This window comes from Idiotropiscis lumnitzeri, chromosome 5 (assembly GCF_059441095.1).
Source record: "Idiotropiscis lumnitzeri isolate Australia: NSW breed Sydney's pygmy pipehorse chromosome 5, RoL_Ilum_1.0, whole genome shotgun sequence".
Lineage (NCBI taxonomy): Eukaryota > Metazoa > Chordata > Actinopteri > Syngnathiformes > Syngnathidae > Idiotropiscis > Idiotropiscis lumnitzeri.
In genome coordinates, this window is record NC_142395.1 from 15,744,700 (window position 1) to 15,768,969 (window position 24,270).

At 39.4% G+C, this 24,270-nt stretch overlaps 1 protein-coding gene across 3 annotated transcripts in view; it reads right to left on the bottom strand.

The window, feature by feature from the left end:
- The window catches only part of lrrc49 (leucine rich repeat containing 49), a 32,551-nt gene that overhangs the window by 7,053 nt on the left and 1,228 nt on the right, over positions 1-24,270 (bottom strand). For 2 of the 3 annotated variants that reach the window (XR_015843170.1, XM_088295973.1), the window contains exons 2-15: positions 24,046-24,096; positions 19,574-19,717; positions 18,633-18,695; positions 18,490-18,556; positions 18,116-18,268; positions 17,943-18,045; positions 17,455-17,658; positions 16,235-16,301; positions 12,461-12,604; positions 7,771-7,832; positions 5,044-5,191; positions 2,713-2,796; positions 1,801-1,991; positions 1,104-1,199 (exon numbers count right to left, since the gene is read on the bottom strand). Coding sequence is in view for 2 of the 3 variants with exons in the window: in XM_088295973.1 (XP_088152099.1) it covers positions 1,104-1,199; positions 1,801-1,991; positions 2,713-2,796; positions 5,044-5,191; positions 7,771-7,832; positions 12,461-12,604; positions 16,235-16,301; positions 17,455-17,658; positions 17,943-18,045; positions 18,116-18,268; positions 18,490-18,556; positions 18,633-18,695; positions 19,574-19,639 (1,448 nt within the window). In the remaining variant the exon portion in view is untranslated. Of the gene's footprint in view, positions 1-1,103; positions 1,200-1,800; positions 1,992-2,712; positions 2,797-5,043; positions 5,192-7,770; positions 7,833-12,460; positions 12,605-16,234; positions 16,302-17,454; positions 17,659-17,942; positions 18,046-18,115; positions 18,269-18,489; positions 18,557-18,632; positions 18,696-19,573; positions 19,718-19,773; positions 19,854-24,045; positions 24,097-24,270 lie in introns of those variants that run through there. The other variant, XM_088295974.1, reaches the window with a different exon arrangement.

The following is a 24,270-nucleotide window of genomic DNA, read 5'->3' on the forward strand; positions in this document are numbered from 1 at the left end:
GACCAACTTAATTTTAGGTGTTCATGAACAGCAGTTAAAACGTAACTTACTTTCTTCAAAGTTTTTAAAGGTCGCATAGCAGAGGAGTTTGATCACAGAACATATTTTTACCAAATTTCCCACTATCTATCCATGGAAAAAATGTATTTTCTAACGTCCAACACTGTTGTAAATGTCACAGAAGGTAGCAGTTTATAATTGACCAGCGACACACACATACAGGGTCGGACACAGACGCACACACAAAAGATCCAGATGTCCTCCTGCCTGGATGAGCTGCCAGTAATCCGTTTCTATTCCGGAGGCTGACAAACCATGTGCCGTCTGCGGCGTACTTCCTGGGGATTCCCACGCACGGGGGAAGACGATAAGCGATGTCATGCGAGACATCAACAAAAAGGAGACAATTTCATCCGTTAACCGGGGTTGGTGTTGCTGTTTGTTTGTGTTTGCATGCGTGGGAATGACGGTGTCACCTTTCTCAAAGGGGAATAATGAATGACACACTTGACCTGAGGGGGGAGATAAAATTTATATGTGGGGGCAGTACAATGGAAGCAAAAGATGACACCAGGGCCAGTTCTGATGGGTGAGGCAGAGATTTGTCACAATTGCCTTTCAGGGTCATTTTTTTTTCTAGCGCGGTGCTGTGGTTGAAACGATTAATGCTACGATGCACGCCTCCTCATAACTCATCTATGCATCAGAGCTTACACAAGACTGCTGATGTAGACGACTGATGGGAACAGAATTCATGCATCCGTGAGTGATGCATGTAATACAAACGTTCAAATTTCTATAATGAAAATGAAAAAAAAACACTTAAAAAGACTTTTTAAAATATTAAATTAATCAGGTTAGGTGGTGATCATTTTGTTTTACTATAACGCATTAACATGTTTTACATTTCTATAATAATATTAATAACAATAAATAAATAAATAGATAAAATAGAACATATAAAACATAACTATGAGAATGATATGAGCATCCAGACTCTAAGTGGTCAAGCCTTGTCATTGGGTCTTCTATCAGGCTTTTTATATTTCTAAAAGTAATTAAAAAATTAAACTGTCATTGAAAGACATGTAAGCTTGCCTTACTTTGTATCTCGAGGGCTGTTTGGACGGCTGTTGGTGCGGAATCGGCTCTCGGATCCACCAGTCACTCGTTCCGGTCCAAAACCAGGACTGACCCGTCTAACATAGGACATCAGACAAACATGTTATTTAAAGTGAAGGAGGGAGGTTGAACAAGCGCTCAAGTCAAGGGAACTGTCCTTTAATCAGTTATTGCTAATTGAAAATTGTATTTTTAATTTGATGAAAGGTATGTCCTATACGGTAAACCTAAACGATTCGCTGAGGGTGGGCACAGAAATCTGCCGCAAAAAGCCTTTAACAGTGCAATATAATTTCAAACTCATCCTATAACATTATCCTTAGAAATAAATGCCTTTCAGATAATAGCAACACAAGCGATAAAGACTCTCTGTAACTTTGGCTGACAACCCAAATTTACCTCACCCTAACATGCAAAGATCGAAGGCCAGTTGACATGTATCACTTCAGCATCCTTCCTTGACACCAATTACTACTTTCCTGTTAATAGGGCCTTGGTGCATTTGTAGCATATTGGGGCATTACAGATAGACCATGAAACTTGGCCCAGAATGCAAAAAAAGGTGATTTATACAACAAAAAGCAGAGGATAGGTTCCACAGGAAAAAAAAACTGAATCAGTAAATTTGTGATTAAGGAATTGTGAACACTGTATGATGTACAGCTGCGTCTGACCCACCGTGCCTCGTCCGGCGAAGGCTCCTGAGCCAGGCCGTTGGTCTGCGTAGGGCAGTGGGCGGGGCTGTTCTCCGGGCTGACTTCTTCTCTGGCGCCGTTGGTTGTTGTCGACGGGGGCGGCAGCTCCAGACAGGCGGCGACAACGCCCTCCCACTGCTGCGCTGCATTACGGATGGCAAGACGCCGCTTCTCCTATGCAAGGCACACACACACAGACAGTGAGTTGGCAAGGTTTCAAGTGTCAGTTGCCTCAAGCTAAACCACAAAGGACATTCAGCTGTCTGTCTTAGGTTTCAGTCAAAAGCTACCTAATAGCTTGTGCAGATGGCTGACATGTTGAATTTGAGCCTTGCTGTGTTGTTGACTTAAAGTTACACACCATAAATTCACCTCTGCGACAACCTGAAACAAAAGTGTTTCACATTCAGTTGTGACATGCTCACGTTTGGAATGCACCACTCCCCTGATGGCGAGGTGAGTCGTGAGAGTAAATCTGAGCGAACCCACTCTAATTCTTGACAGTGCCTGTTTAGCTGGCAATGAGTTCAGTGCATGGCGGCAAGCCTCACAATAATGCTGATGGATGGGTGGATGGCTGGAGTGTGGATGGATGATGAATACATTTTGGGTGGATGATAAACCACATGAGTGAATGAATGAATGAATTAATTATTTAAATAATTATTTACATAATTATTTCATCCAGATAAAAGTTTGAATGGACAGATGGATGGATTATAAATAAGGATTGGATAGATATGGCTAAGGATTGGTGGCAAATAAATGGGCAGTATAATGATGGATGGATGGACGGGTGTTGGATAAATAGCTAGACCTGCCAACACTGGAACATTTTAATTTCTATTATTTCCTATCGGGATTTCCGCTTCCGTTGTATGATATGAAGAGATACCTTATGAATGGTCTGCTTGTGACTCTCCTTCTTCTTCTCCTCCTCTTTCCGAGCCTGCACACCAGCCATGCGACGATCCTCGTCCTTTAAAAAAACATAACGGCAGCGAGGTCAGCAGTCTTGCTTGCATGTGACTTCTAAATTATTCAGCAGAGTAAAGAACCACAAAAAAAAGTAGGGATGCTGCTGCTTTGTTGAGTCGGTCAGAATTGAACCACATGCGGCACCAGCCAGCCGGACAGCAACAGCATCATCATCATCATCACACGATGATCAGTCTAGATCAGGGGTGTCAAGATCCAGTCCTGGAGGGCCGCTTTCCTGCATGCTTTCAATCTCTCCCGGCTGCAACCCACCTGATTCAAATGATCAGCTCATCAGCAAGCTCTGAAGAAGCCTGATAAGTATCCTGCTCATTTGAATCAGGTGGGTTGCAGCTGGGAGAGATGGAAAACATGCAGGACACCGGCCCTCGAGGACTGGAGTTTGACACCCCTGGTCTAGATTTTCAGTCTGGGATCAACACAGCCCAGCTGTTGGGGATAGCCAATACTCCCAGAATGCAATGCTGCTAAGCTGTAACAGTCTGTGACAGCGTGAGACGACACTTGTTTTTGCATGCATGGAGTCAAGAGGGTGGATCTCGGCCAGTTAAGTACTCTTAATGTTTGAAGCTGTTGCCCCTGTTTACAACTGAAAATAAAAGTTAGTCTGTGGGGAATGATCAATAGTTTATTGATTTTAAATGATGCAATTATGCAACCTAAGTAATAGTGTTCTTGTTTGGTTAACCACCCCCAGATAGTTTTTTAGTCTCATTTGGGAATACATGGATTGCCTCAGAGAGACTGCTGTGCTCTACTGGCTCACAGACCTTTTTTAAGGAAGCTCCGCAAGTTGGTGAGGCAAAGGGAGATTTAATGCATTTTTCACCCATATCAGATAAAGTTTTAATTGTGTCTTGCAGCATGGCATGGGGGCATCATTACGTGTTGATGGTGTGATCCATGGAGGGATAGATAGATAAGATTAAGTTGTTTGTGCGGATGATAGATAAGGACTGATGGATGATGGATGGGGTTTGGATTGTTGGATAGTGATGTTGGATGGATGTACATATGTATGGATTTATGGATAAATAGTTCAATTTTAACAGTTATTTTCTTAATTGGCTACATCGGCCTGAAGAAACCTTCCTAAATATCCTAAGAAGCTACTGATCAAACGTGTGAGATATAACTATACAGCAGGAAAAAAAACTTGCACAAAATTCCACAGAACTGCAAAACCCTAAATATTACACTTGGATTTGTCTATTCACACCTGACCAAATTAACATGACCGCATCGAAGGGGGGCGGGGGGGGGGGGGTGGGGGATACCGCAAAATCAAAACGGACTCAAGGATTTCACATCATACTCACTACAGTTGCTGGCTATGATTCAACGGTAGCATTTAGGTTTAAAGTCAAACGTATCATCAACATGCCGGGCACAAAATCTCTGCTAATCCGATCACACTACAACTGACAACAAACATTTTGTTGGTTCATCCAAATGGGACCCGGTTGGTAAGATTTTTTTTTTTTTAATAGCTTCAAAGTGTTTGCTTCAAAGTGTTTGGGAGAAAGAAAGAAAGAAAGAAAAAATTGAATTTTTGTTTTTTTTAATATTTTGGAGGGTATAATCTTTTTCCCTCCAATTCATGTCAATGCACGTCAATTACATGTCAAATTTCGCTATTTTCGAGCCTCATCCCCCAATGTATTTTAATGTATACCTGCTTTTGAACCACCCTGTACACCAGTATATACTATATTTACAGTCCATTATCTGAACCGCTTATCCTCACAAGGGTCACGGGCGTGCTGGAGCCTATCCCAGCTGTCTTCAGGCAGATATACGAAATTAAGATTCCAGAAATTTGAAGCGTAAACGCACCAGGAAAAAGTCCAAAGAGCCATAAATAAAACATAAAGTCTGTGATCTCTGCAACAGCTTTTGAACGTGCCGAAACAAAGACAAAAATGGTCTTAGACAGCTCTTTGAAGGCTAGCTGGCTTCAACAGCAACGCCTGATACAACGATGCCTTGGATGGTTATTTTAGACGGCTCAATGCCGAGTGTCAGAACATCTCCAGCAGGCCAATGCATATATAGACAGTACACCACCCCTCAAATGGATTTGAACAATGCGAATCTGAACAAACAAGTTTTGCATCTGGATTTGGAGTACTATGAGATATTTCTGAGGTGAGGTGGGTCAATATATAACACACTTGTTTCATTTTATACAGCACACCAAACACACAAAAAGAGTAATGAGGCTTACCGTGATGCGCTTCATGTCCAGCTGTCTGAGGTGAAGCACACAGCGCAGGACAGCCTGCTTGTACCATGTCTCCAGGGCTAATGGGTTCCCATCCAGGGTGAGCTCAGAAAGGGAGAGCGACTCCCCGGAGCAGCCTAGCTGGTGGAGACTACACCAGGGCATGAAGAAAAAGATCAAAAAGTTCAAACGGGCACCGGAACATTTTTTGATGTCATGGATGCTTCGGTCGGGGCTTCCGTTGGTGAAAGGAGCCACGCTAAAGCGAGAGATGGAAAACATCTGAGGGGCTTTTTGGCGTTGCTTGAGAGAAAGAAATAATGATTCATCAGACTATGACACTATGAAAACATGATCGTAAGGGAGAATTAATTTCAGATCCAAAACAAGAATATAATTAGTGGTGCAATGTCTGTGATCATAGAATGAAAAACAATAACAGCAGTATTGCATGTAAAATGGTTTCATTTGACAAGAATTGAGTTGTTATATTACAAAAAATAAAAACTGAACATTTTTGAAATGGGGAAAAAAAGAAAAGAAAAAGTCAATAAAAATTTAATAAAATGAGAAAAACTTTACCAAAGGTTACCAAAATAGCCATCATATTACAAGAAAAAACAAAGGAAAAAACGTCAGAATTTTACAATAAAGTCTGAACATTGAGTGGAGAAAAAGGGTAATAAGGGAAAAAGTTAGTAAAACAGGAAAAAAAAAAGTGTGTATGTTAAATAAAGTTATATCAGTCGAAAATAATTGGAATTTTAGAAATAAAGTTAGAAATTCTACAAGAATGAAGTCTGAATATTATACGGAAAAATAGAATACATCTTTGTAGTCACAAATTTACAACAATGACGTCGTAACACTATGAAGATAAAAAATGATGAGAAAAAAAGAAAATTTTACAAAACTGAAGTAAAAAAAATTAGATTATGTAAGATTAAAGTGATAGTATGAGAAAAAAAAACAGTGTGACTTTATGAATATAGCATTACACGTATAATTTTGAAGAATAAAGCAAAGATGAAAAACTTTTGAAGATTACGATAACAAAAAGAGTGTTTGTAGAAGAACAAAGTTGAAATACTTCATGACAAGTGACTTGAATTGATGAAAAAAATCCTGTCACTTTTAAGTTGAATTGTTAAGAGTCGAACACACGGCCACACACATACTATAAGCCTGCTGCGATCAGTTGATTCAATAACTCCTTATCTGCTCATGCAAGTTGTCAAAACAACTATGACTCAGGAAAAAACTTGACAAGAATACCTTGTGGAATTGCAACAGTGGAGCGCTCGGATTCACTGAAACAAATCCACATTTCATGTACAGCGCTAAACAACGCGTAATGACGCATGTGTGCCAGATAATTACGATCGATGGAAACGAGGAAGGTGTTTCCATTGATTGAAAGTTCTCTGCCGTGATTGAAAGCGCCTCACTTAATTGTTTGCATTCCTAATCACAGGCGATGGATTCCTCTCTGGGGTTAGTCAGCACGATGGAATCAACGAGCAGCTGCATGGACGTGATCATTACGTTTTGTGGGGTGTGATTGACAACGCTGGCAACTTTAATCTGATTTTATCTGTTGACTGGTTTTTTTAACCGTTTTGTTTCTTCTACCTATTGTCTTTTTATCACTATTCTGTTTACTGTTTCCTGTACGGTGCATTTTGAGATTAGTTTTCAAATATAAAATTTATTATAAATAAAATTTGTTAATAATCATTATTACCACCTTGCTTCACGGCAAGAACACAAAATAGACAAATTGTTGCGTAGACAAAATCGCCAATTTGTTTTATTAAATGTTTTTAATGTCGTCAAATATTTCTCTATTGTATGAGAATAATTATCGTTAGTTTTTATTTTGTTTTGATTTTTTAATCATTAGTTTTAAATAGTTTTCAGGGCAGCTTTGTTCATTTTTATTAGTCTTAATTTTTTCAAAGACAGTTAGTGTTTTTTTTGTGTACAAGATTTCAAAAAAGACCTTTAGTGTTGTGTAGTAAAAATTCAACAATAATATTATTTTTTTTAAAATTATAACATATGGTACAGTTTACAGTTTTAACTGTCCACAGACTTTTAATTACAATAGGTGCAGCTCATACCCCTTCTAAAGTTAGATTCAGCCATGCATGCATGCACCCTAATTATAATAAAGCTTGTTTGCCAATGACTAGCCAACTTTTAAAGTGGATTTGGCTGTGCGTCTTTAAGGGGTGTGGTCTCAGGAGTGACTTCTTGGGCTTGCGTCCTGGAAGTCAGTTGTCGCCAAAAGCAGTTTCTTGTGAGTGTTGTCATTTTGTATTTGCGTGTTTGACTGTCCTGCCAAACAGCTGACTGGGGGTCTCCTTGTCCACATGCAAGGGTATTACACTACCTTTATTGCTTGTTTTTGTTTTTTATTTCCAAGGGGGTTCACTGTACTCCCACCTGAACAAAGCAACCTTGCACATGCAAGCTTCAGGCTAGGGAGGCTGGCCATGTTACAGCATGAACAAGTTAGCTTCCTCACTGCTGCTGGGGGAGGGCGTGATAAGAAAACCTACGCGCTCTGAGCTAGCACTATACATCCAGCAAGGTTCAAACAACTTTTAGGGATGGTGGATCCCCTCCGGGTTTGGCACGGTATGAATGGTAAAGGCAAGGTATCTGTGTCAAAGGGAGGAGGATGAGGAGAGGTGTGGTGGGGGGTAAAGTGGTCTAATCGCTTACCTGCTGATGTTATTGCAGCTGAGAAAGAGGCGCCGTAAGCGGGGCAGACGGTCCACCTCGGCCTGGGAGGGAAAAGGGGGAGAAGGAGGGATGAGAGAGGGGGGAAGAGCATCGTCACTTTGGCCTTCTTCTCTCAGTCAGTCACCTTGCAGCTCTCTGCTCCAGCGGCACAGCATCCCCGTTCGCCCTGCGCATGCACCGAGCCCGGCATGCTGCTGCCTTCTCGTCTGCGCCAGGAGGGGCGGGGGGAGGCGATGTGGGGATGAGGAGGGGAGGGGGAGCAATGCAGAGATGCTGCAGCAGGCCACATACACACACGCTCGCATACACACACACAGACATTCGCGGCAAGGAACAATGGCTGCTCTGAATGAGCTCTCTCCGCACCCCGCCCATGCCGAAGTCTCAGAGGACCACACATGCAAATGAGATACAGTGCAACAGCTCAAGTCCAACGCACATTCGATTCCGGGATACCGCAAGACCAGCACTTCATTCGTATTAAACCATTTTTCACTAATAGGAAATATGTAAATAGAATGAAACATGTGCAGGACACAAACTGTCTAATGCCATTATAATGCCTTTACTAATTGCGCAGGCAATGTTTTCACAGCAACAACACACTTTCAAACATTCTTGACAATTTTTAAATTTAATAAAACTGAGAAAAAAAATCAAAATCTTGTGAAAATAAGTTAGCATATTTCGAGAAGCCTTAAGTCTTAATTGTATATGGAAAAAAGTCAAATTTCCAAAACAATTAAATCAGAATATTATGAGACAAATTAATAACAATAACAATAATTTTACAATATTTAACAAACAATACTTTTCCTAAATTGTTTAAAGGCATCATAACCTTACTGTTTGTGTGCTTCTTACTTTAAGAACGTTTAATCTTTTGTATAAAATCCCACTCGAATGTTGACATTAATTAACCACTGTTAACATATAATACAATAGAAATACTCTACTTTTGCAAAAGAGTGACGTAGCGTTCAGGTGACCAATTGCTGTCAGCTAAAATTTGTCCATGCTGCTCTTCCATACAAAAATGAACAATTAAATATAAATAAATTAGAAATACTCCAAACTTGATCACAAGTGACAATACGTATGGCTAGCGGCTAGCAGTAATGATATTGGCAGGCGCCTGTGCCTGGCAACACAAGCGTAATTAAAAAAAAAAAAATGTTGTCCATAGTAAATATTAATAAATTGGACTTCTACATTTGATTCATTGCTATAAAATGCAAGCAGGAAAAATTATTGGTTGGATTCTGGTCGTCAACGTCTTTTCCTACTTTCTCCTTCTCCATCAATTGGAATCAATGTTGCATCAACAAAAGCTAAATAACAAGGGAAAAACTTTCATTCTTTGACATTTTATTATTATTATGAAATGAAATCTTGCAGGATTTGCTGACATTTTGTGTAATCTGCTGAGCTATTGTATTAGTGAGTCTGGGTTATTCTAATTTCTGCTTGTACTAGCGTAGCATTCGTGCTATGCTGGTAGGTTGCCTCCATTCTTTTTGATCCAAGCTCGATTTTGATAAAGCTAAGTGGCCGTCCACATGGTCAGTTGAATCAATCAAAAATGAACAGGCACGCCTTCTACCTTTTCCAAAGTAAGCAATATACTTGTTTTATGCTTTAAATAATGATGTTATTCAGTTAGCCCGTTACCCAAAATACTAACGTTAGTTACTATCAATGGCGCGGCAGTGTCATGTTTTTGCATGGGACAATGAAAGTGGTGATGAGTTCTGGCTCTGCGTTTGCTTGCCAAGGCGCACAGGGTGAGTGTTAAAAAAAAAAAAAACACTGTCAGCCAGAGAAAGCTGACAAACACAAAACATGCCGCGAGCCTGACTGTGATCAATGAGGGGGTTGTTCAGAAAGCGGTCATCCGTCGTTAGGCAGCGCATCAGCTCAGTGATGACATCATGTAGTCTGAGAGATGGCGTGGCTATATTTAGCTTCAGACGGCGTGCGATGGCCGCTGCCTCGCTGGCATGCAAACAGAGCACGGCGAAGACGTGCCTTCAGGGTTGTGAGGGGCTCCTCAGGGGTATTAAGCAACAAAACACACTCTAATCAGTCCCTTTCCATTGCACTGTCTTCTTTATTTATCTAATTTATATATTTGTCTGTATTATTGTTGTATTGCACTGGAGAGGGGAGCCCTCTAATCTCGTTGCACACTTGAGTACAATGACAATAAAGGGATTTCTATTTCTATTTCTATTTCTATTTCTTTCACACAGTAGCCTGGATACAGCACAAGAAAAATCGGACATATGCTTATAGTAGGAGTTTGGATGTTTTCCATGTGTACTAGTCTGATCCCCTCAATTGTATTAATTGTTTACAAAACAAGGGTCAAATTAGCCCTAGCTACCTTAAATTATATGTATTTATGAATAATTAAAGATACTCATCTATGTGTGCCTACTCAATTTAATAGGTATGAATACCAATTTGAAATACATTTTTTGATAAATCCCTGCGAGTGCACATTTTAAAATGATCACTACCTCAATGGTCTGGCATGTGAGGCAAGATAAGTAATTTCCCTTTTCCTAACGTACTTGTTTAGCAAAGTACACCGCAATCAATTTCATGGCGACATTAGAAAAGAGATATTGACAGTGAGGCTAATGTGCGACGTCTCTTCAAACAAAGTCAAGACCACACGCAACAAAGCGAGGCCCTAGGGTTAAATATTTTTGACGCTCTCAGGCGTAATGACTCTTGAAGACATGGGAAAAAAGTAATCCTTCAATCCAGCCTGTCCTGGGGTGATGCTTCTGTTTTGTCTCGCGTTATCACCGCCGCCGTTCTTTCGAGCACGGTCCGTCACGGGGAATCCCGGAATGAAAGAGCCACCTGACGACAGGTGAAAACAGCTAATGTTTGGACAAATGACTGTTGCCATGTTCTTGTTTCAATGACAGATTTACAGTACAGTTAAAAAAATCAGATACAGTGAAAACTATATCAGTCAGTTTTAACTTTAGTTGTATTGTACTGAGCATCAAAGATAGAAATGTGCATACGCTCACATAATAAATCGGAATTTGCAAATTTGTCTACTCAGAAATTTTTGGACAGGAAAGTATGCTTGAGTCTTTGCTATTAAAAAAATGTGCTTATTTGCCAAAGCCATGTCTCACGGCAAACATTTTGATGTGAAGCGCCTATGGTGAAACAAGCAAAGGAGCTACATTTAGCCTTAACTAACACGGAAAAAAAGGGATTTAATGCAATTTTGTGGCAGCATTTGTCAGTTCCTCACAGTTCGCTCTTTGCAGCAGGGAGCCGCCTGGGTTCACAAATAACCAAAGTAAGAGCAAGAACATCTTGTACTGGAGCTCATCCTTTTGAAGCTCACCTCTTTCATGCCTGTAAATATTTTGTTGTTGATTTTTTACATCTCTCAGATTGAGCACTTTTCAGCTCTATCTATAAATCTAGCATGGGAATGAGTGCGCAAACATCAAATAGGTGAGACTCATTGAATTCTGAGAAAAGTTGTAAATCATGCAGCATGGCTTTTTATCAGAGACTTTTGAATGTCACTGAAATCCACGAGAATAAAAAAAATATCACATCTTAACAATGAAAATACCTTTCGGAGGAATGTGTCGTCAGCCAGTTGGGACGTGCGCATCACTCTGGCTAACACTAACCCTTTGAAGGAGGGTGTGGTTTTTTTTCAGTTTTTAAATAATGATTTTGTATTAAATCAAAGCAATAAAAGTAATATTTTTTCATTGTAAATGTTAAACCTGTTCAATATTTACAAAATAAACTCATTATGTCAGTCGTTCTCGTGTTCAATGTTTGTATAAAAGTGTGTCACAAGTCATTCACCACAATAAAGACGACAAGCACAAGAGTTTGCCAGTATTACTCTTTCTTCTTTGTATTTTCAGCAGTCTGGAAACCATGGGCCACCATACTGCCTCTCACAGGTCATTTCTGGTACTACATCAGATATTGTTATGGTTTGGTTAAAAAGACTTCCCAGGTTTGGAAGTCTGGGGGGGTCAGCACAACTGGAAGAATGTTGTTTACCGTGGTTTGGCAGCAAACATCGCTAATGATGGAGACTCCACCACCCACACTCCCCCCTGTACATCAAGTGAAATATTTCATGCAATCATTAGCACGAGAAAGAAAGCCGATCTCAAGGGGAAGGTGAGTGATGGGTGACGCAATGTTGGATTACGAGTGGATTTTCGCCACCAAAAATCAAGAAAAGTGCTCCAGGGATTTGAGTGCAAAATGAATAGCCCTGTCCTGACATGTCGTGTTCCTGTTTAGAAGATTAAAAAAAAAAAACTTCAGAAACCCAAGGAAGTGAGTTTCTTGTTTTTCAGTGTCCGATTTCATGCGCTGAGCTGGGGAGCTTGTGCGGATGACTCGTAAGCAGCAAAAGCAACGGGACAGATTTGATTACACATCCAAAGCGATCTCACAGAAGTGTGTGAAAGAAGCCGGACCAAGGCCATAACATGAACACCAATCAACTTCTTTTTCTTTTTTCGTTTTATAACAGTGAAATAATGTCGCATTTTAAAAATAAGGTAAAGTCATGATATGGATGCTTTATTCCCCCTTCCCTGATTTTCTTAAGGGAAGACCTGATTCTAAAGTCATAAAAACAAAGCGCCCTCACCACAAAAGAGATGCAGTTGTGCCGCAAGTTGAGCTCCGTCAAAGATTCCAAGCCGTGGAGGTTCTCCACTCGGGAGATGTCGTTCCCAGCCAGGTTCAACACCTGCAGCTCCGTCAGATGGCTCAGGTTCTCCATCTTGCTGATCTGCCAGTGAGACGGAAGGTCACAAAACGATCGACGAACCACCGCGCGAACGGCTGAATGAGGTGACAATGGGAAACACAGCGTTGGACGTCTGACACCAAAGCACACCCGTTTCCAACTTGGCCATTTAAAATTCACGTATGTGTCTGAGATGGGCCATTATGTGAAGGAAAAAACAGCAACGGTTAACCTCCTATTAGCATCTAAATGAACCACTGAACCACAATACGGTACAATGAAAGTATTTAACTGAGGTTTCTGGGAAGTAACGATCATAGACAGTAAAATGTATTATGTAATTTTAGTCCCGATTGACAGCTATATTTTTCTTTATTAAATTGTTATTATTTTTAAGGAGGTGCATATTTTTTTTTTTCATTTGAGAGGCCAACAATTTTTATGAATAAGTCCAGAGGGAACGGTACCGTGATCGCAGCCGGAGGGAGGGGGACTGACCGGCAAAAAAGGGGGTCAAGTGCCCCTCTCTGCTTATTTATTTGTATGTATATGTAATTTTTTTTAATATAATTTTATTAAATGTTTGAAAGAATTTAATTTCAAAAGTAAAATAATTCAGCAGCCTTCTCTTGCTAGGCCATAGTGCCACTCGCTTAAATTGGGCCACTCAATTCCCACGCGGCTCCAAACAGACATAAATAATACGGGTTGGAAACGTAAAAGCAGTCATGTTATCTCATGATGTCCGTTAGTGTCAAATGAGAGGCTCCGCACGGATAACGTGCTCCGTAGGTGTAATTCACAGTGACGGCATCTTTGCGGGGCACCTCAATGTCGGGCCGCTCCGCCACCCACGCGCTGCAATGCTGACAGTACAAGTAGCACTGATGAGAGGAGAAGGTTTGAAGGGGCCTCGGTTTTCAGAGTGAATAGAGCGTGCCGTGGAAGCGCTCATGTCAAAGCGGCCGAGTGGAAAGCGTTGCGGACTCACTCGCTATTCCGACGTGTCAGGTCACATTTGATGCTCGGCTCTGGGTCATCGAGGCTTGAGTGTACATACAAGATGGGTGTCAACTTATCGAGATTTACTGTCATCTCTCAAAATATATTCTGTCTCAGTTTGATTAATGGCAATGATCCCAGGATGACCAACTAAACCAACGAACTTCATCTGCTTATAATATTTCATAATTTAATTGATGGAAAACATTTCCTCGCAGGTATGTCAAAAATGTTTGCTCAGGTTGTCTTTACCATGCAAAATGTCTACCTTGCTCGTTCAGCGCGCTATTAAAAGAGCATGTGAGCCATTAATCCGAGCAAAGTAAATTAATTTTGCTGGCCCTCAATGATCATATTATCCGTGTCTGATTTTTCACCGCATCTATTTTTGAATCAACTTCCTAGATAAAATGTAAATTACAGACGACAATCCATCTTCCTTCCGAGCAATTTAACTCACTTAACAGCTAAAAGCATTATTCAAGGCAGTTATCCAGTTTTCAAAATTGCTCTGTCATGGTCAAATGACATGCGAAGGTTTGTTTAGGTGTGAGGTCAAGTCACCTTAGTGATGTCATATTTATTTATAGTGCTTTCGTGTTTTTATGTTTTGTATCACGTCACTGCATGCCCCAAAATGTGTCTTTTAATGTAAAGAATTGTTTGATATTTTCAAATTAAAATGGTTCAATTTATTACTTTTGTTTTAAAAGCAGAAAATATTACGAACGATGATTTAAAGATATCACAATCCATGAGAGTTGTTAATTTTTTTTTTACGAATGGGCATTTGTTAAAATGGTTCATGTTAAAAACATGTTTCAATATCAGTTAACATAGAAATACAATTTTATTTAATTATTTTAATTTAATTACAGAATACAAAAATATTTTAAATCTTACAAATGTGAAAAATATTGTTTCACACTGTGTAGAAATTCACATGTTTTAAAAAATATAAATAACTATTATTTTAAAATGATTACAACAGTTTAATGACTTCAACTACAATTTTGGAAATTGTTTTTAAAAACACTACACTTGTGAAACTACACTAAAACAAAAGTTTAAATATTTTGGAATAATATCTAAAAAATATATGAGATTATTAAAAAAAAAAAGATTAAAAAGTAGTTCATTTATTCAAATTATTGCAATTGTTAATTATTATTATAATTGAAATGCCGACTTCCAGAGAGTTGACGAGCCTGTAACACCATTCAAAAAACACAGATCAATGTTTTTTCACCCCCCTGTGGACATTAAGAGCTAAAAACCACACTGATGAACTTCAAACATAGTTCTATGCTGTAATTATTCATGTATTCAGACTGTGGCTCAAGTAACGTTACGCCACAAAGCGAGGAGGGCTCGGGAGCGTTCCCTGAGGTGCGGCGTGGGCGGCGTGTTGGCACAACACAATTAAGACAAACAATCCAGGCCTTTACATCTAATATGTTCTCATCATTTTGATTTTCTCGCCCTGTTTGCCCTGTGTGTGTTTGTGTGTGTAGGCGGAATGCAAAAAATAAAAAGTATGTCCGCATAATCGTTTTGGACCACAATTACTGAACATCACTGCAACTTGCTGCTGGACCAACCACACAAGCGTTTGTTCCCACATGTGAGATTATTGCCTGCTGGATGAATCAGGCTCGGATCACTGAGAAAGTCAAATGTAGGCGTAAGCGAGAGACATAACATGGTGACAGCTTTTAAATTAGACATATTATGCCTTTTTTATGATTTAAGCTCATTCACAGGTGTCTTAAAATATAAGAGCCAATTTTTATTAAACACACACAAGGCATGCATGTACACAGTATACATGCAGTATATAATACACACTTTGGAACATTAAGAAGTGTGTATTGTGTTAGGTTTAAATAAACTAAATGTGAACAATATTGTGTTTTAATTCTTCTCAACAGTTACAGTGTCACTGGTGAGCTATTTCTAGAACTGACCGATGGGTTCTTCATTTTGTCCTTGGGGTTAACAAGTACATGCTGGCACCATGTTGTATTTTTTTTTAACTGGGATAGGCTCCAGTACGCCTGCGAAACATTGTGAGATTAAGCGGTTCAGGGAATGGATGGAGGGATGTAACTGTGTGTGTTTCGTCTAAACTCGATCCGACCCAATCACCCTACCAGCCTAACCGCTCACGCCTTTCTTCTCTGCTGATTGATAAAAAATAAAAATAAATACAAAATTATCCTTAACCGTTGTTGGATGACCTCATCGGGTCAAGGAGAAGAGATGAAACGATGTTTCCTTTAGCACCACTGTTTCAAAAGAATCACCTGTCCTGTCTGACATCATCATCATGTGATGATGTTGCTGACGTAAGTCCGGTTCGCAGCCTTTAGCGACAAAACTATTTGCTTAATAATAAATGATTTTTAAAAATAATTCAAATATTCAACTCACGTCACGTTTCGGAAACGATTCAGAAAATAGATTAGATCCGAATTTATGTTTTTCTGAAGGATTTTGTCACCTGAATTAAAGACAGGCTTTACTTTTGCTTTCATTTTTTTCTCACAAAACATGATCAGCTAGCCTACTAAGGCTTAAGACAACTTGGCACAGAGGGAAGACTAATGAAGTGTAGCTGGATAGCTAGGTACAATTTATTAATCCTGTGAGGGGAAATGAAGGATGTACCTGATTGTGATGCAAATCCAAGATGTGGAGCTTGGATAGGTTGTCCAAGCAGGATATTTGTTGGATCCTGCAACAGAGAAGTCACACATTGCAGACTCGCATTTACCGTACAGCCGAGGCAAGAAGTTAGAACAAAGTTATTTTAGTTTGGCTAATATTTTTGGATCGCACATTTTGATTTACCGGTCCCGAGAGTGAAAAGTGATTCATAACATGGCCAAATGTAATTCGGTATCTTCTGGCTGAAATAACAGTGGGCACATAATAGAGGCAGGTGCACGCAAAGTGAATTTCATTTTCCTTCGCCAAGTGTTTTGGTCGGCTCAGCATGTGTATCCCGGCTCTTGTCTCCATGCCAATGATTTACGGACTGTCTCTTGCTGGGTCACTGAGTTCACTGCGGCAGATGCAGTGTTTAACTTCACCTGACACTTTGCCAGCTGTAACTGCCTAAATTGCAGAAAAATTTCGTTTTTCAACTTTGCTACTAAAAGAAAATCGGACAGTGAAAATCAGCAAGTGTGTTGTTGTCAGATGTATTTGAGAAAAATAAACATTCTTTTTCCTTTATTTTAGTGCTGTGATAATGTTTAAACTTTTAATAATGTTAAAGACATTTACTTTTTTTTTTTAATCCAGTACAGCACTTTTTTGCAAATTCCAATGTACGGTTCAGTCAGTTTCCACTTGTGTACATTTGCCTTTATTTTTTAGTTAGGGTTAGGCTTTGTTCGATTTGCGGTATGTGGCCCAATATCCAGCCACTGCAGGTCCTAAAACCGGTTTAAAAAATGGGTGGGTTGGTGTCAGCTCGGGATTTTATCGAAAATAATTGTGCCAAAAAAAAACAAAAAAAATCAGGCTGGTGACTCACTATGGCACAGGTGGCACAGGACACTTATCAGGCTTCTTCAGAGCTATTTGATGAGTTGATCATTTGAATCAGGTGTGTTGCAGCCGGGAGAGATTGAAAGTGTGTAGCAAAGCGGCCCTCCGGGACTGCAGTTTTTCACCCATGCACTATTGTGACCATTTGATGGGACAAGTTGCAACACTTGCATTTCTTTGTTTTTAAAAATGTATTTCAGTAAAATGTGTATTTTATTTTTATGCAATGCTGCATTTTAGTGTTGATGATGGTGGCTGTGGCCATGTGTAAAACATTTTCAAACCAAAACTACTGCATATCTAAAAGACACTCTATGCTTAACAACGTGCACCTGTTATTGGCCAAATTGAGAATCCTGAGGGAGGTGAGCGTTTGAATGCCGCTCATGTCTGCGACGTGGTTGTCGTCCAAATTGAGGACGACAAGCTGCGTCAGGAGTGACAGCTGGCTGATGCCTGTGATCATGTTGTGCTGCAGGTTGAGCACTTGCAGGTCGTCCATGACACCCAGCTGTGGACACTCATCTAAGCAGCGTCTGTAACGTGGAAACATTCATTTGGAATGACACTTCCGCCCAAAAAATTACAGGTGTTCAGTATTTTAAGGGGTCTGCTGCACCCAAGTGGACACATTTGTCATTACTACTTAGAAAAAAAACAATGTAAAGTAATAATAATGTAATAATGTACATTCTGTGGTCCCTTTTCAGTGGTGTAGGTAGACTAAACATATAATTTTGGGTGCTACTACTGTATTTGGATCTCACTACTCAGTGCAGGCATATCTAATATGAAAGGTTATAGTAAAAACAATGAATACCTGTCCAAGTCAATTCGATGAAGACTGGATGCCGCATCGTCCCAAGGGAAGTCATTGATGGGGAAACCAGAGGTGGCATTCAAATGATATCCCCCAGAGCCACCTGAAAAAGTACAGTATAAATAAAAATCAAAGTTTTCCTAAAAATAACACTTCTTTTTTGTGCTTTTCACCTGTTGACTTGGGGTGAGGGGTGGTGTGATAGAATCTGGCCCCAGCACTGTTAGTTGGCCTGTGACATTTGTTTCGGAACACGTTTGACGCTAAAGGAACTGAGTGAAAACTGCAGGGAGCGGCACTGAGTGACGGCTCTAGATGGGGAGAATCTGGAGAGCAATCAGGATAGAATGCCTGTCAGTCAGGTAAATGGGTAGGTGTAGGTAATAGTTAATTTGGTAGGTAGATGTGGGTTGGGTCAAGTACGACATATGCCATAAAGGTTCCAGCACTCACATCACAAAATGTCCATTTTTCACATACCAACTACAAACTACTCACATGTTTTTGAATTTAGAGAATTCAGTTTTTTATCTGCAAACAAAAGTACCTTGGTGAGGAGGACTTCTTGCCATAAAATTCAGACCAGTGTCCTTCAAAGAATCACGAGAGGCAACCTATAAAATGTGAAACAATGATCAGAAATAAATGATTATTACCTTCTATATGTAATTTGCACATCTTGTGGCTCACCATTCGCTGGCATCTCTCTGGTAGTAATTTGACAGTCTTCGGGAGCAACTTGCAGCTGTTAACCTGCAGGAATAGTTGAGTTTTGTTATCCCGTCAAACACAAAATAAAACGAAAAAAAACGTTATTACTTTATTATTAGTTATAGTAGCATCTGACTATTTTTTCTATTACCAGTAATTATTTACTCCTCAGACTGCCTACTGCTGTTTTGGCTTGGGTTGAATTTGTTCTCATATGATTAAAAATAAAAGAGTAATCAATCTCACTTTAACGCTCATCTGTGCTTTGTTTACATTTTTGATTGACAAATATGGACATAAATAGATGAAATAGCAGTCTGATTTTATCTTGGGCTAAAAGTTGAAGGTTTATATGCAAATCACTCACAATTCTATTGAATAAACCTAATTCAAGCAAAATAGATCCAAATTTATACATGAGAAATCAACTGTGAATATTTTTTCTCGAACTTATATCTGGACAAAATAAAAAGCTTCATCAAATTGATTTTTTGAGTAATCCTCTATAATGCTCATGGCGTGTTTTGTAAATTTGGTGAAGTTGTATACCATGTCGTTATGGATTTTTCTTCATGTTTTGTGTGAATAAAATTTGAAAGAAGAAGAAAAAAAAATAAGCAAACCACTTCCCGAATACTGTAGGAAAAAAAGGCCTTTCCATTATGGCTTTCAAATTAACTTTGGGGTTATTGAGGCGAACTGTATTGAGGCGAACTGTTTTCGTTTCAAATTACGCTTATTCTCGTGTTTAAAATATTTCGCTCTAAAATTTACGTTTTAAATGAAGGTTAACAAATTAAAATACGTGCACGTAGAAGACGCAAGCGCACCAGAAACGTTCAACTTTTATATTCTTGTTGAATTAAGAACAAATTAAAGTGGAATTGTCAACACAGGCGACTAAAATATGTGTCACTAACCATGGGTGTGAGAAACACCAAGTTATCATTGTCGTTTCTGTGTTTCCGTGTGCGATCCGAATCCATTTCCGTAGCCAGCGTTTGTTAGCATCAGGCTAGCATCGCCCTTTCACTGGCATCGACCTCCTTTCACTGGCAACATCCCTATGGAAAAAAATAAATAAATAAATATCACGGCACAGTAAATGTTTTTTATCTACCGTTGTTGGAGATCCTCTCGGTTCCTCCCAACTAAGTAACTTCCATGGGAAGCGAAAGACACGAACACACAAGTTTCATTGCCATGGCAACCATCATGGCGTTGCTAAGTAACGTACACTTCCTGTATTTCTTGAAGACGTATCCATTAAAAAAAGAACCTCGACGAGGAACTGGCACTAAAAACTATCAATTCGCTTGAAAATGTTGCTTTTGTTCACTCACACTTTCTTCCAGGTTGTATTCTGACTGTCTACTCATGAAGGCAAAAACAAAGCTCCAGCATTTATTTGGTCACATTAGAGAGGGAAAATTTAAAATAACCCCAATTCACACACTACTGAGAAAATGCAGCAGGATGTTAACAGGTATGAACACACGCATACGGCGGACTGAATAAACATGTGATGACATGCACTTACAGTAATTTGAGTGACCTTTCAACTCTACACCTCCTGTCTTTGGCTTTAAAGGAACACTATGCAGTACTAAACAGTGCAGAAGCCCTTGCACTTAACATTCAGAAAAATGAATGGAAAATGTATGAACAATGTATACAGTGCTTGTGTCAACCTAATATCTTGTTTTTATTCTTGGAAACAAAAATATGGGGCAGTATAATTTTGTTAAATTTAGTTTGTCAACGGGAATTAAATTGTCTTCTTACCTTTTCAGTTAGAAGGGAACAGTTCAATTTTGTCTAACATTAGCCTATGTATGCCAGAAAAAAAACTGCGAAACAACAACAGTTGGGTTGAAATCTATCAGACAGTCACGCTAAATTGTTGTCCAAACTGCAGCCATTTGCCGTCTTACATTTTTAGTGGCTCACAGCAAACACTCAAAATAACATTTGGAAGATCATGCATCATTATTTATTTTATTTTATTTTATTTTATTTTATTGAAAACTTGGTATAATATAGAGCTTTTCTAAATATCGTGACACTAATAGCATAATTGTCTAAGTCATTTTGTAGGATTTTCGGAAAACAATTAAAAAAAAAAAATTCCACAAACAACTAGAGTCCAGTTGCCTCGAATTACCTTGACCTAGATGACTGAAAATCTACACAGACCTAAAGTGTGTTTTTAATTGACATTGAGACAGCAAATTAAAAACTCACTTCGGCAGTCATGCCACTATGCTAACGACATGCAATACTAGATGAAATAGTAGCGTTTCTCTTTATTAAGCTAAGCAAACATGATTTTCCCAACTTTCTACTCCTTGTCAAAGGACAATTAATGATCCTAAAAAATGTCATCTTACTACAGGTTTCTCTTATTTTGTAGTCATTGTCGAGATCAATATAATGCAGGGGTGGATCTTTTCTAGTGGATTAGAGGGATGCCGCCCACCTCAAAATGAATGCTAAATTTCTTGGAGAATTGGGTTTACAATTAATTAACTGGATAGAATTCTAATGGGGTCCTTCAATACACAATGAGAACGTTTGGACACCCCTGTCTTAAATTGACCTCCATGAAACAGGAAGTAGCCTGTAAACACACAATAAATTGCAAATTGTGTTCGCCATTTCAACTTTGGTTGGAAAGCTGGTTATGTTATTGTTTTGCAGATGACAATATAACTGTGAGGTAATTAGAAAATAATAACAAACTACCAAGTATAATTCTAATGGACTTTGTCTCCTTTGGAATTAAGAAGTCCAGACACAGTGCCTGTCACAATCTCTTCATGAGCGAGCAAAAGTTGGCACATATACAGAATAATCAAGTTTGTAGTATGACAGGCGCCATTTTGTCTGAACATCACGTCAATGTCCAGCTGTGCCACTTCAAGACGCAGCTCATGCACTGAGCCATTAAAAGGCGCTAATTCTATTCATTTGTCAAAGTGTTTTTTTCCTTACCTGCGTCATGTGCTTATCTTTGCCATGTGTCGTTTCCGTGCGTCTCATTTCTTTAATATGCGTCGCAAAGTGCTATTAAATGGAGCATTGACATGTAAACTTTTATTACGAATACAGGTGTGACATTTGATTCATTTGCGCTGAGATGCGTGGTTGTTTTGTTTTTGTACTTTATTTAACATCCAGCAAATAAAGCAACAGGTTAAAATGTCACAACGTGACTGAAACTTTCAGGTGGTGGACAGTAATATATTAATTTTACAAATGTTGTTTTTGTTTTCCTTTCCAGGAAGCCAAGATTACATAATTGGCTTGGAAAAGTCAGTGAACCTAAGGATGAGCGCTATGAAAACATTGACGCAAGCTGCGAGAGATAAAAGGAAGTTCAGTATGTGCATCAGAAAACTACACACCCACCGGCCACAAATTAGATGCATAACTGGCGGTCAGTTTTCAAGATTGGTGATGTCATGGTGTTGACCTTATAGCGGTGTATCTTTATAACGGGGGTAAAAAAAAAAACGTTTTGACTTATTATTGTCATTTTTAGTCTCACCTGTCGCTCCTGATGCTGATTGAAGCTGCTACTCACTACAATGTGGTCAGACCACGGACATACATAAAAACCTGGACTGCAAATTTCGCCTACTTGCCGTAGCGGGAAGTGAAGCCACCACGGGCCATCTTGCGTTTCCACCCATTTAGTGCGCCGAACTTGAATATATTTATTTCTCTGCAGCGTTTTCATGTTACTTTCTTTCAATTCAGTAATTAGGATCAGATTAGGGTTAATGTTTTAGGTAACATTTAGAATTTTATCATGGGGTTTGTAATGTGCCGTCAGACTGACCATGAGCTGGGCGTTCCTGACGCTACGTTTCCATATACGTATGCAGTAGTTGCATTGACCTGATATGGAAAAGTTTGCTCAATCACAAGCGTTTGTGTGCCAGGTGATGTTTGAAGAAAAAATCTTCCTCCTTCAGCCATTTTGCTGCGCTACGCTGATGTCAACTTTTGGCAGCAGCGCATCCCCAATAGCCAATCACCGTGGTGGATGTACTTACGACGTCACACGCAGGCGCACACAAGCCAATACACAGCCAAATAAAGTTAGACACACACACACATTTGAGGGAAAATATCATGATTGGAGTTTGGATTCTGGCTTAGTGTTAAAATAGGGAATTATCTGTGTTGCGAAAGCATGATTCCATCATGGACATTAAGAACTGCCACATGCACACACATGCACAAATCTCAGCCACACTTCCTATGTTACATTGTACACATAATGTGGAGCAGTGTGTACGGCATGTGGTGCGGAGAATGAGTCAGACTGCTCACCAGCTGTGAGCCTCGCTTGCCAATGTTTGGGACTTGGGGTGCTTCATGCAGGGATGGTGACAGCTAACAAAACTATCATGAGTGATTGTCAGCATTGTTGGGCCAAGGACAAGAAATGATCTTAGAAAAGTGGAATGGTCAGTGTTGCCTGCGTTAAGTGTGAACAACGGAAGAAAAGCCTTCTCTTTTGAGGGCCAAGTCCTCACTTTGTTTAATCGTGACCACCTCGCCAAAGCCGTGATGACCATTGGAAATAATCATTATTATTGCGGCATATTATTGGACAATATGTTCCTAGTTTTGGGCAAGTTTTGAATCTGGAACCCTTCCAAGGCCGAAGGAAAACAAACTACTGTGTAAGTTTTATGTGACTATTAGCATAGGGTGGAGTGCATTTATTTTTTTTCCATGTTACACTCTTTTAAGATTTAATGGACCTTCCCTTGATCCACACATGAGTCAATTTAAGAGGAAACTTTGCCCTGGAAACGTACAAAATACACAAACCCTGTCATCCCCGACAGAACAAACCAAACTTATTTAAAATGCCTCAGGGACTTTTATGGTTTGTTTTGAGTCAAATACAGTACATTTTTCCTGACCTAAAAAACTCTTAGATTACGAACACTGATTATTTGCTCTGGTATTCCTAACCAATATTTTATCATGTTGGTCATGATCTAAAATGCTACATTTAGTTTTTTTCCAGAAACAGCACGATATCTTGAAATAGAGTGAGGCAAGACAACGAATTTCTGGCTACTAAGCAAAAACACAAATATGAAAACAGTGTATTTCCATGTGTGACCGATTTAAGTAGTCCTTATTATCTACAATCATGTAACTTTTTGTAGCTCAATAAAAGTTTTGACCCTGTAAGGTTTGTAAGCCTCATCATACTCCGGGTATTCCGGTTTCCTCACACTTTCCAAAACATGCATGGGGTAAGTTGATTGGACACCCTGAATTGCCCCTCGGTGTGTTTGTGAGCGTGCATGATTGTTCCTCTCTGTGTGCCCTGTGATTGGCTGGCCACCAGTTCAGGGTTTACCTCCGCCTCCTGCCGAAGACAGCTGGGATAGGCTCCAGCAGGCCCGCGACCCTAGTGAGGAGAAGCGGTTTGTATGATGAATGGATTATATCCAATAATCAGATAGCATTTTATTTAGCATTTTAGTGTACTACAAAACCATTTTCCCCAAACATTGTTGATAAATGAATGTTTTTGTTTAGTATTATGTAGTGAGTGAAAAAAAACAACAACTAAACAACAATT